Raw genomic sequence first — 19,316 nt, 5'->3', positions numbered from 1 at the left:
GTAACTCTGCTACATTACGGACGTACTCCTGTTTTCACTTAAAACAGATGTGTGTAAACCGTTATGTGTTACTACACAATTATAGGAGCATAGCCTAGTTCCTAGCGGAAGATGTTTCTATTCGTCTCCCCCGACACGTTGACTAAATCCATATTTCATAAGTTCTTTATGAAAACTGTTTGAATGGGTCCTCTCCGGGAGACCTCTGGCCCGTGCTCATGGTGTCCTTGCTGGGCAGCCAATGACAGATGGTGAGGCAGGTTTGGACTCTGATTGGACATTCGCCCCGGGGGTAGGAAAACGATGACGACGAGGTCTGTGTTTCCGTTTGCTGTGAAGTGGGCAAAGCGAAAGAAAATGCTGCATATACTATGAGGCAGAAAACTAGCACCACAAACACCTGACACACACACACACACACACACACACACATTACACACTGAAGCAGAGGCTAAAGGGTTCGATTAAAATTCTTCGGCTGTTCAGAGTCTACACGGGCAGTTGAATCTTAAATAGCTGGAGCTCCTTTGCCAACTAGGGTGTAGAAAAGCAATTACTGGGGGATACACTACAAAGGTAACTAATAAGGAAGAGATAGAATGTAAAGCGGTCATAAACTCCCAAAGGAGGCACCGAGACGAAAACAATGTCGGTACTGCCATCGCATCGCATCTCCTCTTTCATTCAGATTAGATGCACAATATCTGGAACACTTACCCAGCATGCCCTTGTTGGGCTCAGATAGACACATGTCCTTCTCTGCGCTGGGCAGCACGAAGCCCACCACGAAGATCTCCACGCCGTCCGCCATCAACGCCAGCCCGAGGACAAAGTAGAGCGTCCACTGGAACTTCCCGTGGCCGCACTCCTGCAGGATGGTCTCGTACTGCTCGGCCAGCTCATCCTGGTCTTTCCTCCTCTCGCTCTCGTAGGCCGACAGATCCCTGAACTGCTGCGCCTGGGCGTCCGTCGCTCCGTCCGTGCCGCTGGCCTTGCCCGAGTCGGCCCTCGGGATGCCCTGGTACTCCCCTTCGTAGATCTCATCGTCCTCGTCGTGTCCTTCGGTGGAGTCGCTGTGACCTTCGTCGTCATTGGCCCGGCTGTCGTTGCGGTAATACCCGTCGTTGTTGCTGCTTGGCGCGCCGCCGTAGTCTTCATCGTCATCTTCCTCCTCAAAGCGCTTATAGGAGCGCTTGGTGTACTCGTCGGTCATTTTGTCCACGCCGCGCCCCATCTTCTTGCCGACCTGTTTCTTGGCCACTTTGGCAATGTCCTTGGCGCCGCGGACAAAGTCCGAGCGCCCGTCTCTGTAGCGCCCGTCGTCGTCCATCTTGGATGTGCAGGTGGTGGTCAGTTGCTGCTAGGAATGGGAGCTATCAGGAGAGGCCCAAGCACATGAGTGTGCACCGGGGATTTTCTGTTAGCTGATGAATTCAGCACCGCGGACAGCTCCCTGATACCAGGTCCTGTGGAACAAAGACAAAGGTTGTGTTAGCACGACGTGAGGGAGAGACAGCTTTAAGGTCCTTGAGCTCATTGACCTATAATGACTGAACTACAGTCATCTTATGGCTGTCTGCTCAGCCTGGCACAAGTCACAGTGTGGCATTTACATTGTGGCACGCCGCAGAGCCATCATGAGATGGATCCACGGTAACAAGCAGCGCTGTGTAGGACCATGAGGAGCTACGAGGTCAGATCGAAGCTCCCACTGAGGACACCCGCGAGTACAACCTGTGAACTGACTTAGAACCACACATGTAGTGCCAGGAAGTATAATGTCTCATCTTCTTGTCATGCTCCCCTCCTCCTGCTGCTCTCTCACAGACACACCCTACTTTTCATTTCCCGGCTCCATTATCTTCGTCCTCATCGAGTTGATGCACAACCGAGCAAAACAAGAGCTGTTGTAAATCCATCAGCAGGCCACCTCGCTGGTTTCCATGACACTTGTCACTGTGATGCTGCCCCAAAGAAAAGGGAGCAACACAAAGGAAGCAGGGAACACATCTTCAGCAGATGTGTAGCTCTGATACACACATGCAGCATCCACACACAAATAATAAGGGCAAGCTATATGTAATACCAGTAGAACGGACATTCAAATGTAAACTAAAGCGGCTTATGGCAGTGATGGAGCGTTACGAAGCACATTGACATGTGCAGCAATATGAAGCAAGAAATGAAGCATTGAATATTGAAGGAAGAAGATTAGCTTTTAGCTTTTGATGACTGGTGTCTTAATCTTTCTTATATATTTTACTTCAAGGAATATGTTTTCAAACATTTTGGTACTGATAATTAATGCATAAATGTTGCATTAAATGTTCATTTAAATTCACAAGACTGTTGCCAACTGTTCTGGAAATCAGAGCCTTTGCCATTGATAGCATCAATGTTAAGGACATATTGTGGCCAGTAAATAAATACCCAGCTGCAGTCTGAAGATAAGATATTGTTTACAGCGATAACACATCTCCAGCATGAAGGTGCTCACGAGCGGAGATGGTTTTCCCCACAGAGTGAGTCCCTGGGCATCGACTGCAGCTGCAGCCGACACTGAGATCATTCTAGTAGCGTCTTTAAAGAGAGCAACAGCCGTGGCTCAGCATGGGGGGGGGGGGGGGGCTCAGCTCCAGGGAGTCTGCAGCAACACGCCCACCAACGCTGGCTGGCTGCAGAGGAGCGTCGTGTCAAAGCCAACCGCAACGTGCTGCATGTGTTATGACATGAAACTAAACAAAAGGCTTCCTTACGTAACCGTGCCGTCGTGTTCACCCCGATAGACGGCACGTCAGTGTTTATCTAAGAAACTCAGAAAAAACACTATCAAACATCACATAGAACCTTTAATTTTATTAAGTATTCCAGCTACTGCCTGTGGTACATAACCAGGGGGAAGGAGGCCATGTAATAGAAAAGAGTCAACAAAATAAACATTTTTACATAATGACGGAGAAGTGATCACCAAAAGTATCTACAATCCATCCTGAATAAGATCTAGAGTCCTCTTATATATCCATGTATTCATATATATGTATTTATATCCTTAAAGATCTAGAGTCCTCTTATATATCCATGTATTCATATATATGTATTCATATCCTTAAAGATCTAGAGTACTCTTATATATCCATGTATTCATATATATGTATTCATATCCTTAAAGATCTAGAGTACTCTTATATATCCATGTATTCATATCCATGTATTCATATCCTTAAAGATCTAGAGTACTCTTATATATCCATGTATTCATATCCATGTATTCATATCCTTAAAGATCTAGAGTACTCTTATATATCCATGTATTCATATCCATGTATTCATATCCTTAAAGATCTAGAGTACTCTTATATATCCATGTATTCATATCCCTAAAGATCTAGAGTCCTCTTATATATCCATGTATTCATATCCCTAAAGCTCTATAGTACTCTTATATGTATTCATATCCATGTATTCATATCCATAAAGATCTAGAGTCCTCTTATATATCCATGTATTCATATCCATGTATTCATATCCCTAAAGATCTATAGTACTCTTATATATCCATGTATTCATATATATGTATTCATATCCATAAAGATCTAGAGTACTCTTATATGTATTCATATCATCTTGAAGAAGAAACCGATTCTCCCTGACGAGCAGCAGATGTAGTGAAGACATTTGGAGCGTGGTCACCAGCCCGGATCTCATCCCACCGTTTGTGGTCCACATCACACACATTGTTTTCTGATAGGAGTCACAACACAAATACACAAATTCAGACGCACACGGTCACCAACTAACCTGAATCCATACAACCAAATGATGGGGAAGCAGACAGAAGGGTACAGTGTTGTTTTCCTCTCCATTAGAATCTAAATACCCAAGTTAAATTCCTCCAATCTAGCATTATAAATATTAAATATAATAAAGGCTGTGTATGATTGTGCTTGCTTCAGTCCTCTGAGCGCCACCCTGCAGCAGAACATTAGATTTAATGGCTCAAAAACAAACTCCAGGCTTCAGACGTCACCCTGTTCTGTGGCTCTGCAGTGCAGACATCATTCATTAAATATAAGGTCTGTGCATGGGGGAAAAAAGAAAATGACCTTGTTTTCAGTTTTCATAAATACTGTGAATATGATAGAGAACCAGGAGCAGTGTATGTTTAAATGCATCCTAATGCAGGTCCAACAGAGAGCCACGCACACTCAAAATAATACTCAGAAGAAGACAATAATCAATCAGTTGAGTTTGTCTCTACATCGGTTTTGACATTTACCCAGCTTGCACTGCTCCCATAAAACACAAATGATGTTAAGGGAACAGAGGAGGTTATTACATGCAAACAGGTGGAGGGCATGATTAGTGTTTGTGTTGAGGCTGATAGCGTTATCGTTCCCTCATAAGAAGCACATGCGTTATTAGGGATGTAACGTCATGGTGCTTTCATCATTTGGGTCTCTAGTCTCAGCCTCCAGTTCACCCCCTCCGTCCATCTCTATTCCTCTGTGAGGAGTCAGCCAATCGGTCGGTCCTCCTTTGTGAGCAAGGTCACGACCTTTGTAGAAGGAGACTCTTGAGGCCCACGTGAGTGCATTGAGGCGCCTCCACGATCAGCCTGATACGGAGATGAGAGTGGCTGTTGGTGGTCTCTCTGCCTACGAATAACAAACACCTTCCTGGAGTGCATATGTGGGGTTACATCAGCGTGATCTCAATAAAACACATTATATATTGGGAATGTCTTTGTATGCAACCGGCCTTGAAAATAGACACGCTCACAGTGTGAAGAGTTATTGTGAAACCTGTAATGAAGAGTTAATTACTGATGAACTAACAGTCAGTAGCTTGAAAGACTTAATTATGTAATCTCATTTTCTTTTAAGTGAGCGGAGAAGACGGCAGAGGGACGAGAAGCCTCGCGCACGCCAACACACGGCAACACACGCCAACACACGGCAACACACGGCAACACACGGCAACACACGGCAACACACGGCAACACACGGCAACACACGGCAACACACGGCAACACACGCCAACTCACGGCAACACACGCCAACTCACGGCAACACACGCCAACACACGCCAACACGCCAACACACGCCAACACGCCAACACACGCCAACACACGCCAACACACGCCAACACGGCAACACACACCAACACGCCAACACACGCCAACACACGCCAACAGGCCAACACACGCCAACACACGGCAACACACGCCAACACACGCCAACAGGCCAACACACGCCAACTCACGGCAACACACGCCAACACACGCCAACACACGCCAACACACGCCAACACACGGCAACACACGGCAACACACGCCAACAGGCCAACACACGCCAACACGCCAACACACGCCAACACACGGCAACACACGCCAACACGGCAACACACACCAACACGCCAACACACGCCAACACACGCCAACAGGCCAACACACGCCAACACACGGCAACACACGCCAACAGGCCAACACACGCCAACTCACGGCAACACACGCCAACACACGCCAACACACGCCAACACACGGCAACACACGGCAACACACGCCAACAGGCCAACACACGCCAACTCACGCCAACACACGCCAACTCACGGCAACACACGGCAACACACGCCAACACACGCCAACACACGCCAACACACGCCAACACACGGCAACACACGCCAACTAACGCCAACACACGCCAACACACGCCAACACGCCAACACGCCAACACACGCCAACAGGCCAACACACGCCAACTCACGGCAACACACGCCAACACACGCCAACACACGCCAACACACGGCAACACACGCCAACTCACGCCAACACACGCCAACAGGCCAACACACGCCAACTCACGGCAACACACGCCAACACACGCCAACACACGCCAACTCACGGCAACACACGCCAACACACGCCAACTCACGCCAACACACGCCAACACACGCCAACACACGGCAACACACGCCAACTCACGGCAACACACGCCAACACACGCCAACTCACGCCAACACACGCCAACACACGCCAACTCACGGCAACACACGCCAACACACGCCAACTCACGCCAACACACGCCAACACACGCCAACACACGCCAACACACGCCAACACACGGCAACACACGCCAACTCACGCCAACACACGCCAACAGGCCAACACACGCCAACTCACGGCAACACACGCCAACACACGCCAACACACGCCAACTCACGGCAACACACGCCAACACACGCCAACTCACGCCAACACACGCCAACAGGCCAACACACGCCAACTCACGCCAACACACGCCAACTCACGCCAACTCACGCCAACACACGCCAACTCACGCCAACACACGCCAACACACGCCAACACGCCAACTCACGGCAACACACGCCAACACACGCCAACTCACGCCAACTCACGCCAACTCACGCCAACACACGCCAACTCACGCCAAGTTTCACTATTCCATATTCTCATAGTCACAATGGGTCAAATGAGTGTGTCTAAAGTGGGCGGGGTCTCTCATTGTCACCCTCAGCTCGATGGCGCTCTCATGTGTCTTTTCACGCTTTATTGGTTAATCTTTCATCGGTGTTGTTTCCAGACGCAGCAGGCGGCTGCTTTAGATCTACAACCCGTCTCCTTCTTCAGGACAGCACTGTGTTGTATTGGGAATATGGCATTTCATTTGTGAACAGACCTCCGGCCGCTGGAGGACTCATAACCACATTAGTCCGACTAACAGGGTTCTTTCAACACCAGCGCATAACCTCCATTCTCACGCCACTGAGCATTTAACACGTACTCTCCACTGCAAACTCAAAACATTAAGAGCATCTGATAGACTGCAGAAAATTGGATTTCTACTTTCACGTCAGGCCTCGGCCCTCGCTGACAGGAGCGGGACATTTTATTTAGTGGAGGTACAAGAGCCATTAAGCAGCAGACGGCTTTCAGCAGAGAACAAGACGATGAAGAAGATGGATGAGGAAGACCAAACCAATGAGCAGCGCCGGCCTTCTGTCACGCTCACTCCTCGATTTATTTTGCCCAAATAAGACCTGGAGAGGCGTACGTGAGGAATCACCACTCATTTCTATCCCTGAATGTGACCGTTGACTAGCATGTTTACATAAACAGATGTAGTTTAACCACAATATTCAACCGCTAAAAACCCAAATAATACAGGTTTAAAGCATCCCATTGTGACAAACAAGACTTCCAAACTATATTTATGTTCACCTCCTGGAAGTGAGATGGCTTCATGGAACACAAATGAGACAATATAGTGATGTTAAAAGCATCAGAGTACAACAAACATAGCACAGCAACCAGGAAGTAGCAACAACCTCCAGCAGGAAACAATGGGGATTGTCCGCTCCCTGGGTTCATGTGTTTCCCCATTTGATGGTCTTAAGAATAAAGTATTTTAAAGACCTCTGGATTCATTAACTGTACAGCTTTTTAGTCATCCCTGTATCCAAATATAACCCTCAGCTTTCATCAGCAGAGAGGTTAACGCACAGCTTCATTCTCCACTTGGGCGACAGCCAAGAACTATTTTTATTATCGATTAATCGGTCATTAAAAAAGGTCAGATGCATGTCAAAATGCATGCGACAATTCTCCAGTCCAAGATGGCGTAACCAAACATAATTAATTGTCACGCATGAAACCAATGTCAGAAAGAGAACGACACAAATGAGTAATCGGATATTAAAATAGTTGTTTTTGTTCTTATTATCATAGATCAACTAATTGATCAATGATAATAACAGCTGAGCAGATGAAGTTAATTAATATGCATTATTAATTGTCACCTCGTCTTGCAGCATTCAAACTGAGTCTTTCATTTTGGTCTCGTTGCGTTTTTCCTTCACACTGAATAAAATCCTGATGCTCACTTTGACGCCACAGACGCTGCAGTTAGCGAGTGTGACAGAGATGAGCATGAGTGATGACAGTGTGTGTGTGTGTGTGTGTGTGTGTGTGTGTGTGTGTGTGTGTGTGTGTGTGTGTGTGTGTGTGTGTGTGTGAGAGAGAGACAGAGATGGTGATGATTAGGCCAGTGGAACCCTCAGAGATGCAGATGGCTGGTAATGTCATGCAGCGCTGAATTCATTTCTCTTGACATGTGGTGACGCACTCTCTGACTCCGCCTCTGACTCCTCCTCCTCCTCCAATAGGTCATCCCTGAGACTTCTTTTTGTTTTACACGTCAACAAGGACCGTGTATTACTCACAATGGCCACTTGAGAACATAAAAACATGTCCATGTCCATAACCTCACAACAACACTTCTGAATAATCAGACCTGGCTTCTCCTTCGAGCTCAATCCACCGGATGGCTGCTAATGTCTCTGTTGGAGAGTCTTTCCTGCTCTCATGCGTCCACACACACACACACACACACACACACAAGACTCAGTCAACACACACCTACGCTCACAATCAACACACTCACACCGCAGAGGAGATTACGTTCAGCCTTATGTTCATTTCAAATCAGCTCGCCAACGTGGAAAGAGACAGCTGAGACAGCAAATAAATAAATAAATATATATATATATTCAACGTGGACGTAAATGCTGTGTAGTAATTACATGACAAAAGGCTTTTTTGCCAAACCATGAAAAAAGGCTAAATTCTGCTAAATCATAATACTCGCCACGACTAAATATTGAATTATATACTTTGTATAAATCAACTGTGTTCAAGAGTTTTGAAAAGAGATTTAAAAGTGATTTTTAACAAGCACTTTTTGGGTCGGTGGAGTCAAAGTTTAAATCAATATCGTCCTCTGACACCAATCAAAGAGAGGTGGAACATGTAATAATCTTTTTAACGTGTTACACTCAGCCTGGCTTCATCTGGACCAAGCCAAGGCCTCTTGTTCTCCCTCCGTCCTCATCCACCATTGTTTCGTCTCCTCTGAGCTTGCAGGGGAGTCTTCCCGAAGCTTTGTGGAGGATCAATTATTCATGTCTTGTTTTCCAGCCAGCGGGCGGAGGTGCCCCGAGTCGACTCGCCCCTCAGCAGTGATGAACGGGTGGGAAGTACTTTGTTCTTCTTTTTCAAACAACCCTCTTCTCACAGCAGCCTCAGTCCTGCTCATCCGCTCCAACCAGTGTGGCTCCTGCACGGCTTCAGGCCCACCGGGCGGAGGAGATAACCCCCGAGAGGAGGGTGCGATGAGCATCGTCAGCAGGCTAACACGAGTCACGCCACGGTTCCCCTCGGCCTGCACCGTCACCCTGGTGGCACCGAGGCGGTTAGCAGCACCGCGTGACGTCAGCGCTCTGCATCCATTTTGGCTTTGCTCGCTGCGAAATGGACTAAAGATGGACCGAAGGGGAGTCAGACTGAGGCTGAGAGGTGCAACATACAGCCGTGTGGGTTGTTCACAGCTCCCCTTAGTGTGGCGTGTAACGTGCAGTTCATGAGCATCCACCACACGCGCCTCCACAAGGCGACCTGCAGTCATCTCAAAATGCCTGAAACTGAAGGTGTTAGAAAGAGACTGACCTGCAAATCCCCAGCGGTGGAAGAAGTATTCAGATGCTTTAATTAGATTCAAAAGTATCTCACTGGGAAAATACTACAAGTTAAAGTCCTGCATTCAAAACCTCTTGAATAAGAGTTGTTGCTAAATCTACTTTCAGTATCAAATGGGCCGAATCTGAAAAGTGACTAAAGCCGTCAGACGAATAAAAAGTACAACGTTGGCCTCGGCGATGGAGTGGAGAACATTTTGTATTAAAGTTGTGCAGAGTGTCAAATATGGAGGGAAGTATGGATGCTGTTAGCTTTACCTAGCATGTAAACACACATATATATACATACATATACATATATATATATATATATATATATATATATATATATATATATATATATATATGTCTAACGGCACCCGTGAAGCTCACAGGACACAACAAATGTGTTCAATCAGAACTGTAAAAAGTTACATGGTGTTTCCATCCATTATGCTAAGCTAAGCTAACTGCCTCCAGCTCCACACACAGACAGGGGCGGACTGGGAGTTACTGTCAGACCGGCCCACTCACAGGCAGAGGCCAACTTCCTGAAGAAGACAGCGAAGTTGAGCCGCTTAGGACACACTGTGGCTCAGGATGTGTGAAGAGCCAAAAAGACTTCTATTGAAAGATTGAAAAATCAAGCAAAAAGGTGGAGCCAACAAATTATTAATGCATTTGTTTACCAGCAGAGGAACCCCCATTTTGTCAGTTGTTAATGAGTAATGCGCTCGACACTAACTGCTGCTACGACCCGCCCATCTGAGGACAGAAAGGAGGAGGCCATCGATTATCTCTACGTCTCCTCGTGCATCTCGGGAAGAGGAGAACATCTCAGCAGGTCCGGAAAAACCCTTCATCACAAATGAACCCAGTTTCCTCGAAGCACCGAGTGTTGGAACAGCTGCTAATTGATGAACTTGACAACACCCTGATGGGGTAGTTGAGGAGCATATCTGTGCTCTACGGCCCCTTTTAGCTGTTGTGCTTAATATAAATATATAAATATATACACAGTATATCTGGCTCCAGCTGCAGGGGGAGGCGAGTTGTAACTTGTGACGGGGCTAATCTGTGCAGACGGAGCGGAGCACGGCCCGATCAGCAGGTAGAACATGAGAACACCAAGCAGAGCAGCTCCCTCAGCTCCTCCTGGTTTCAAGTGGAGCTCCTGTGTGTTCAGGGGCGTGAACATCGGATTTAGACAGTTTGTTGTACTCAACCAACAGTCTCCATATGAGGAAGAAAAACATAAAATACTCACATTTGAACTGTGTTTTTGTTTGAAAGTGACAAACTTGATAATTATCAAACTTGTTGCCGGTTGATTTTGTACTAGCGGCCACATCGACGCATCCTAAAAGGGATGTTTTGGAGGAAGGATTTGGCTTTTCCTAAATCTTCTCTACTAATAGTTTACAGCCTCTTTTGCTGTAAATTATGATTCATATTAAAAACCTTTAATGAGTTGCACTGGTAAGAAGGTCTGGGGTTCAAATCCCACTGCTGGCTTGGGCCTTTCTATGTGGGTACGTTCTCCTCCAGCTCAGCAGGAGGAAGGATGGATGGCCGAACCAACACCAAAAAAAAGACGTTTCCCTGGAGAACGTAAGCGTCTATGAGATCCAGTCACGACCAAAGAAACTAGACGGCTTGATCTCTGTGAAGCCCTTTAAAGAGGCCGTGGTTAAGATGCTGCAGCCTGATATGAGATCATTAAGAGGCCGAAAGTGTGTCAGGCTTTGAACCACCAACCATAAATCATATTTATTATGTTAAGGGGGCTGTCGGTGTAGTGCTGCATCAGAAGCTGCTCCCATCACGGGAGTCGATGCAGACCTCAGCTGCCGTCATGGCTGCCATCAGGCATGCCCGATGAATCCATCATTCATGCTCTCACGCGTCCTCTTCCAGTCAAAAGGACGTCACGTGACCCAACAGCGTCCCCCTCGCAGCTCTCTGACAGACAGCACGGCGGCGCAGAGGAGGACGTTCTCTCTCTCTCTCTCTATCATTCTCCCCGCTGGCTTTTTCTACAAGGTCATTTAGGAGAGAGAGCGGCTCCTCCAACCCGAGATGTTCCTGATGTACTAATTACACGTAACACATAACCAGGAGGAATATTGATGATGAGGAAGAGCTAACAAATAAAAAGCGCATGGCCGTGTACTGAAGAGAGAAGGTGGAAGTAGCGACGGAGCAGGAGGAGCAAGAGGAGGAGGAGGAGCAGGGGGAGGAGGAGGAGGGGGAGGAGCAGGAGGAGCAGGGGGAGGAGGAGGAGGAGCAAGAGGAGCAGGAGGAGGAAGAGGAGCAGGGGGAGGAGGAGGAGCAGGGGGAGGAGCAGGAGGAGGAGCAGGAGGAGGAAGAGGAGCAGGAGGAGCAGGAGGAGGAGAAGGGGGAGCAGGAGGAGCAGGAGGAGGAGGAGCAGGATCAAGGGCATCGGTGCCAAAGCCAGTTAGACAGAAGTGGATGATGACAGGAAGTCGGACCTTATGAGCCGTTTAATGACATTAAAAACTCAACGCTCGTCACCTCGTGCCCTTTCTGCTCCTTGGAGTCAATCCCGTACGATGGGATGAAGATGGTGGTGATGATGATGGTGATGATGATGATGATGATGATGATGGTGGTGGTCTTAACGCACAAGACCTCACAGCAAGAACAAGAACGACGGGCGCGTTTCGCCAAAATCCGCAATCTGCATGTCGCCTGAACGCAACCTTTCTTTGAGATGTCCGACGCGTTCTCGTCCTCAAACGGCTCATCCGTGTTTAGGGGTCATCGCGTAGCGCACAGAAGGCCTTTCATCTAGTTTTTAATGATACATTAATATCGAGTTGGGAGTATATCAACATCTCTGCTATCGCGCAGGATACACCGGCAGCAGCCGAGATCATATACACATGTAAAGAGGGTTATGGATGAGGGTTATGGATGAGGGTTATGGATGAGGGTTATGGATGTTCTTACCTTCTTTGGTGGTAGTCGGCGCGTTTTAGGGGTGACCGGTGATCGCGTTTTCTTCCGTGCAGGGAGTCACCCCGGAGTACCTGAACGCGAGGTCCTGTGCGCCTCGGTGATGCTCACTGACGTAGCAGAGCGCTGCAGCCTCCGCCCCCTTCGCTTACTACACGACGTCCCTCTTGGATGGAGACGCCGCCCCCTCCTCTTCCTCTCCTCCTCTTCTTCCTCTCCTCCTCCTCCCATTCCTCTCAGAAAGAAGAGGGGGGGGGGGGGGGGTTGCTGGTTATTTGATTTCCTCCCTGAGTGACTCAATCACAGGTGAACGTTAATATCGCGAGGCCACACTTTTAAAAATGGGATTTCACACAACCAGGTGGGGCACGCGCCGTGCACGCTGCCTCCATATGCACCAAATGGTTGGTGCAATGGACCGTGCAGGACGAGCCTCTGCCTGCACGTGCTCGGGCTCGTGCCTATAATTGGCCATGTTAAAAAGAAAAAAGAAAAAGAAATGACACGGAAGTCCCCGGTGGAAAACAACGGAATCACTTTACATTTAGTATCCGACACAAATACAGAAAGTTACTGTAAACCACGAGTTAAAACCAATAAATGAGCCTTTAAATAAGCAGTGGGAATTACTACAGGCTCCAAATGTTACATCCACGACGATCTTAATGGGACTTTGAGGTGTCAGACATTGCTGTGTCATATTTGTATTATATTATATTTATTTTTGCACAAAGGCGTGCCTTGAATTGTCCCTTGAGTAAAGCAGAGTGCCTTTATAACATATAGATAAGAAGCCTGTTGAACACTTTGAAACGGGCCTTTTTCACAGCAGACATGTTTCATGTAGTAAATAAAAGTTACTAATCATCAGAATAGAGTTTATTGCCAAGCACCTTCTCACATTCACATAAGATAGCATTTCTTTTAAAAATATTGCAAAAAAAAAAAAAATCAAGAAACTAAATATAGGAAACAGGATATATGAAAAAAATAAAATAAATATGAACACTATATATGAATCACATTAAAGAGTACAAAAATACAACAAAAGGTCTCCACGCTGAGACGCCTCATGCAGCTGGGAGCCCTTTCATATTTCTGCTGGCTCGATGGCGTTTCCCTGCAGCAGACCCCCAGCAGACTCCCAGCAGACTCCCTGCAGACCCCAGCAGCCCCCCAGCAGACCCCCAGCAGACTCCCTGCAGACCCCAGCAGCCCCCCAGCAGACCCCCAGCAGACCCCCAGCAGACCCCCAGCAGACTCCCTGCAGACTCCCTGCAGACACCCTGCAGACCCCCAGCAGACCCCCAGCAGACTCCCTGCAGACCCCAGCAGCCCCCCTGCAGACCCCCAGCAGACCCCCAGCAGACTCCCTGCAGACCCCCAGCAGACTCCCTGCAGACCCCAGCAGCCCCCCTGCAGACCCCCAGCAGACCCCCAGCAGACACCCTGAAGACCCCCAGCAGACACCCTGCAGACTCCCAGCAGACCCCCAGCAGACCCCCAGCAGACACCCTGCAGACCCCCAGCAGACACCCTGCAGACCCCCAGCAGACCCCCAGCAGACACCCTGCAGACCCCCATCAGACCCCCAGCAGACACCCTGCAGACTCCCTGCAGACCCCCATCAGACCCCCAGCAGACACCCTGCAGACCCCCTGCAGCTCCACACTGCACTGGACACCTGTGTGTCTGCAGTTGTTGGCTCTTAATTGGTTAACGAGCGTGTCCTCTTTACCTGCCTTCACAGAAAAACAATAATATTATTAATAATGACAGTTTAATACTCTTTACCTGCAGCTGTGAATGTAATAAATCATGTCATACGCTACACGTGTTGAGCAGCTGAATTAAAGCTATAACTGACCGTGTGTCCATTATTTTATTCTCTGATAACCATGATGCAATACGACTCATTAATCTCCATGAGGCATTCAAAACAGTAATATTTGTATATCTACGGGAGCTTGAAGGTTATATAACCCTAACCCGCGTTGGCTGGTGTTCATAATAACCAACAGTCACCGTTTAGAGTATTTCTTATTCTTTAATGGTGGAAATATACTTCCTGTCATTAAGGGAGTTAATGATGAGTGATCACACGTGTGGAGATAGTTTTTAGGCTGAATACTTGTCGCCATCTGGTGGTTACTTTAGGTAACGCGGTCAAATATTCAGACCACCTGAGCAATAACTCAAACTCTGCTCTCCAGCAAAAGGTAAACATAAGCAGACACTCGACCACATATCAATACGTACAACGAGGGTAAACATGGAGAATATATTTGTTTGTTTACGTAGATCAAAAAAGGGACAATTTGATATTAAACAAATTCAATATATTTATAGTACCTAAATATAAATATTAAACCTAAATTATGGATTTGAATACAATATGTTTTTTCTATATCTCACTCACACACAAATATGTAAGTTTATATATATATATATATATATATATATATATATATATATATATATATATATATATATATATATATATATATATATATATATACATAAACATCTCCAACACCTCAGAGCACTGGTCCAACAGACTGGTGGAACATCTCCAACATCTCAGAGCACTGGTCCAACAGACTGGTAGAACATCTCCAACACCTCAGAGCACTGGTCCAACAGACTGGTGGAACATCTCCAACATCTCAGAGCACTGGTCCAACAGACTGGTAGAACATCTCCAACACCTCAGAGCACTGGTCCAACAGACTGGTGGAACATCTCCAACATCTCAGAGCACTGGTCCAACAGACTGGTAGAACATCTCCAACACCTCAGAGCACTGGTCCAACAGACTGGTAGAACATCCCCAACATCTCAGAGCACTGGTCCAACAGACTGGTGGAACATCTCCAACATCTCAGAGCACTGGTCCAACAGACTGGTGGAACATCTCCAACACCTCAGAGCACTGGTCCAACAGACTGGTAGAACATCTCCGAGCACTGGTCCAACAGACTGGTGGAACATCTCCAACACCTCAGAGCACTGGTCCAACAGACTGGTGGAACATCTCCAACATCTCAGAGCACTGGTCCAACAGACTGGTAGAACATCTCCAACACCTCAGAGCACTGGTCCAACAGACTGGTAGAACATCTCCAACACCTCAGAGCACTGGTCCAACAGACTGGTAGAACATCTCCAACACCTCAGAGCACTGGTCCAACAGACTGGTAGAACATCTCCGAGCACTGGTCCAACAGACTGGTGGAACATCTCCAACATCTCAGAGCACTGGTCCAACAGACTGGTGGAACATCTCCAACATCTCAGAGCACTGGTCCAACAGACTGGTGGAACATCTCCAACATCTCAGAGCATTCCATTCCATACTTAGAGCAATAACAGACAGTTAATGGTGCAATGAAAGGAAAAGTGAGGACTAGAACACGACTTAAATATAACATGTGTATATTGACACATTATAGCCTATTAAAATTAATATCCAGATGACCATCGGCGTGATTTAAATCCAGACGTGTTGGTGGATATTTAACACGTTCCTAACCCGGGTCAGTATTTAAGCCTCCTTCTCCATAATAGTGGCTCGTGAGGTCTGTCACGTGTGTGTCTCTCTGATTGACGCAAACAAATCACCTCAGCTGCGCCTGCGCTGCTGCTGAGGAGGAAGAGGAGGAGGTGGAGGAAGAAGAGGAGGAGGAGGAGGAAGAAGAGGAGGAGGAAGAGAGAGAGGAAGAAAGCAGCGACTCAACGCTACAGGAACCAGAGACGCGCTTTGTTTACCTTCACATGGACGCGCACGATGATGGCGCATCCTCTCCATTCAGGTGTAGACACGCAGCGGCGCAGGGGGTCTTTCTATTGACCCGTCTAGGGGGGGGGGGTCCTAACGGTTCAAAGACCACAGAGACTCAGCGGGTTGTTAATGATGACGCTCTCCGGGAACCAGGACGATGACGCGTTGATGTCACCATGAGAGGAACCGGCATGGACCTGCTATGGAGGATCCTCGCGGCTCTCCGGTTCGACTGCCTGAAGGACTCACCGTCGCCGACGTGAGTCGAGATTTATCAGCCCGTACTTCACCGGATATAACCTGTGTGTGTGTGTGTGTGTGTGTGTGTGTGAACGCACCTTGTTAACCTTCAACATCATTTAGCTTCATTCTCAAGACACCAACACACACCTCCAGTTTCAATCATGACGCAACCGCACAGCTGCACCCACACCGAGATCCCTTCTTGTTTTACCAGTTTGTGTGTGTGTGTGTGTGTGTGTGTGTGTGTGTGTGTTGCCTCCTGTTTTGTTTTTGCAAAGGTCTGATTGTCAGGCTTCTATTTAGTATAATCGATAATCATCCACTCTCTGGCTCCAGCGTCTCTTCATGAAGATTCATTGAAGCGATTAGTCCATTTTAATTTGTTTAATAGTTAATGTTGCAAATACTGATGGGAATTTGCTTATTTACCCCCTTTTTAAAAATGTAATTGTACATTTGATATTTAGTTTTTAGGCAATGAATCGATAAACGCAAACAAATAAAATAAAAATAGTCCTTTAAAGAATTGTGACCATGTTGAACTGAGTGGGACGTTTTTACAGTTGAAAATCAAACGTGTGGTCAAACTATGGGATGGAGACACCGTCACCGATGTATGGCAGTGGCCTTAACCTTTGACCCCCAGATTCTGATCGGTTTACCCTCGAGCCCGAGTGGAGGTTGGTGAAGAAAGTCGAGAGGCGTTCCCGAGGTATCGTGTTCATGAGAATGGGAACGGCTGTCGACACATCTCACTCTCTCGCAGCCAATCGAGGTCTTTGAACGCCTCGTCTTGTCCCACCGACTTTACAAAACTCCTATTCAGTTCTTAAAAAGACAGAAACCGTTTGAGGAGCTGCAACAGCCGATTATCGACATAACCTAGCTTTCATTTCATCCACATCCCCTTGGTTTCAGGTCTCCCACCAAGCAGAGCTCCAGCCAGGCCGGCAGCCTGGAGAGCAGCTCCCTGACCGGCTCGCTGTCGCTGGGCCCCGACGTGCCGCACTGCCAGGGCTGCATCACCTACGAGGCCCGCCTGAAGCGCCTCTCCTGCGGACACCTCTACTGCGACCCCTGCTGCGACCAGATCGTCAACCTGGCCTTCGAAGACATCGAGGGCCTGTCCGACTACCCCTGCCCCATGTGCAAGTCCATCCGGCAGCTGGGCGGCGCCGGCCCGGCCTCCTCCGGGTGCTTCTACGGGCCCGATGGCGTCCTGCAGCAGGAGGGGAAGGGCCCCGGGAGTCTGTGCGGGTGAAGCTCCATCGCGGTGGAGACGTAGACTCTCCTGACGTTGGACTTGTGGTTTCTTCGGTCGTGACGCGGTCGCTTGTGAACGCGCCGCCGCCGCCAAAGGAAGCCAAGGCGGGGTCTCTCTCGCTCCGTCGCCCGTGGTTACCAGGTGAAAGAATTCACGAGACGAACATCCGTGAGTTCAAAGTGCCAAAATCTCAATAAATGGAGAACGTGCTCGTCATCACACATTTTGGTTCATTTCTTATTTTTTCTCCCAACAACATATCGAAACAGAAACATGAACCCTCAACGTTGTTTTATTGTCGTGCGGTTGGATTTTAAATGACGTGCACTGTGCCATGCTGCTTTTGAAGTGTCCCAGATCATATGTAAATATTTATTTTGGTATAAAATAAAAGTTTGTGAGCTGTGAGTGTGTGTTTTTAAATTTATTTGTGGCACAGATTACAGCCGAGAGTTTATCCACTGATAACACTTCTTTTATTCATCAGGATCAAAACATGCGGATACAAAAAATATGTACATCTGGCAAATGTGAAGTGGTGCTCGTACCAAAAAACATTAAATTACACGACGATACAGACCGACGGGCGTAGAGAAGATCAGAGAAGATGTTCTCTGCGACAGGACAAAGACGACGGTGCCATCTCACCTGGAAAGCTCTGAAATCAATGAGCCTTGATATATTGATGCGATGAATCTACAACAATTTAATAATTCATAGCGAGGTGCCTTTTGACACGAGAGACGGTCAGCAACAGTCTGACCGTCGTTATCCTGCCGGAAAATATCATTCAGAAGAAAATCAGATGCGTCACTCCGTCCGTCTGAAGCAGTTTAATTAAAGGCTCAGAGCAGAGAGCTCCCTCTGGGCTCTGAATACACACTCCAGGTCCTTACTAATGCAACAGAAAAAGGGGAACAACAGGAAGAAATAAGCTTCCCTTTGCTTCCAACACTGGAACCTTCTCAAGGCGGAATAATGTGAGCGTTCTTCAACCCAACTCAAAATAACCAATTTAGAGAAGGAACCGTTCAGAAATCACACTTCTCCTTATGAATTGGACCGATAACGCTGAAATAAAAGATGAAAGTATGGATGAGAGTAAATAAGTGAAGTCAGGCAGGAACCTGAATTAAACTGCAATGATGTGCAGCGCCTGCAGCCACATCCAGGCCAGCACACTCAGAGAGATGACGCAGTACCAAAATAGCTCTCGTGCCCTAAATTCCACATTAAAGTCAGCGGCCTGCAATTCAAAATTAAAATGTCCAAGCGGTGTTCTGCTTTTCTATTCGGGGCGGAGATACACAAATAAAAGATCTAAAGAGCTGGTGGTAAAAAAAAGAAACACAAAGAAACATGTGTGACGGGTCAGATGTGTCCTCCGGTCAGAACCGCCTCCTCACACCATCCACGGCCCACTAAAAGTGGAACACGCTTTCTTAAATGCGTCACCACAGCTTCCATAGGTTATCGGTATTCTTTACAAATATACAAAACAGTTGTCACATTATTGTAATA

The 19,316-nt window shown here is 47.4% G+C and overlaps 2 protein-coding genes across 2 annotated transcripts in view; both read right to left on the bottom strand.

Annotated features, from left to right (window-relative positions):
* sv2a (synaptic vesicle glycoprotein 2A) overlaps window positions 1-12,671 on the bottom strand; it is a 37,471-nt gene extending 24,800 nt beyond the window's left edge. Inside the window, exons 1-2 of the mRNA XM_034529169.1 lie at window positions 12,502-12,671; window positions 718-1,466 (exon numbers count right to left, since the gene is read on the bottom strand). Coding sequence (XP_034385060.1) covers window positions 718-1,330 — 613 coding nt within the window. The 5' untranslated portion in view covers window positions 1,331-1,466; window positions 12,502-12,671. The remainder of the gene's footprint in view (window positions 1-717; window positions 1,467-12,501) is intronic.
* Window positions 12,672-18,254: 5,583 nt separating this feature from the next.
* Window positions 18,255-19,316, bottom strand: part of mtmr11 (myotubularin related protein 11) — a 22,966-nt gene continuing 21,904 nt past the window's right edge. Inside the window, exon 17 of the mRNA XM_034528659.1 lies at window positions 18,255-19,316. This exon is cut by the window's right edge and continues 632 nt beyond it. The gene's annotated coding sequence lies outside the window, so the exon portion shown is untranslated.

The sequence above is a fragment of the Cyclopterus lumpus genome, chromosome 25 (assembly GCF_009769545.1).
Source record: "Cyclopterus lumpus isolate fCycLum1 chromosome 25, fCycLum1.pri, whole genome shotgun sequence".
Classification (NCBI taxonomy): domain Eukaryota; kingdom Metazoa; phylum Chordata; class Actinopteri; order Perciformes; family Cyclopteridae; genus Cyclopterus; species Cyclopterus lumpus.
Note: the sequence above shows the minus strand (reverse complement) of the source record. Positions and strands in the feature narration are given on the sequence as shown.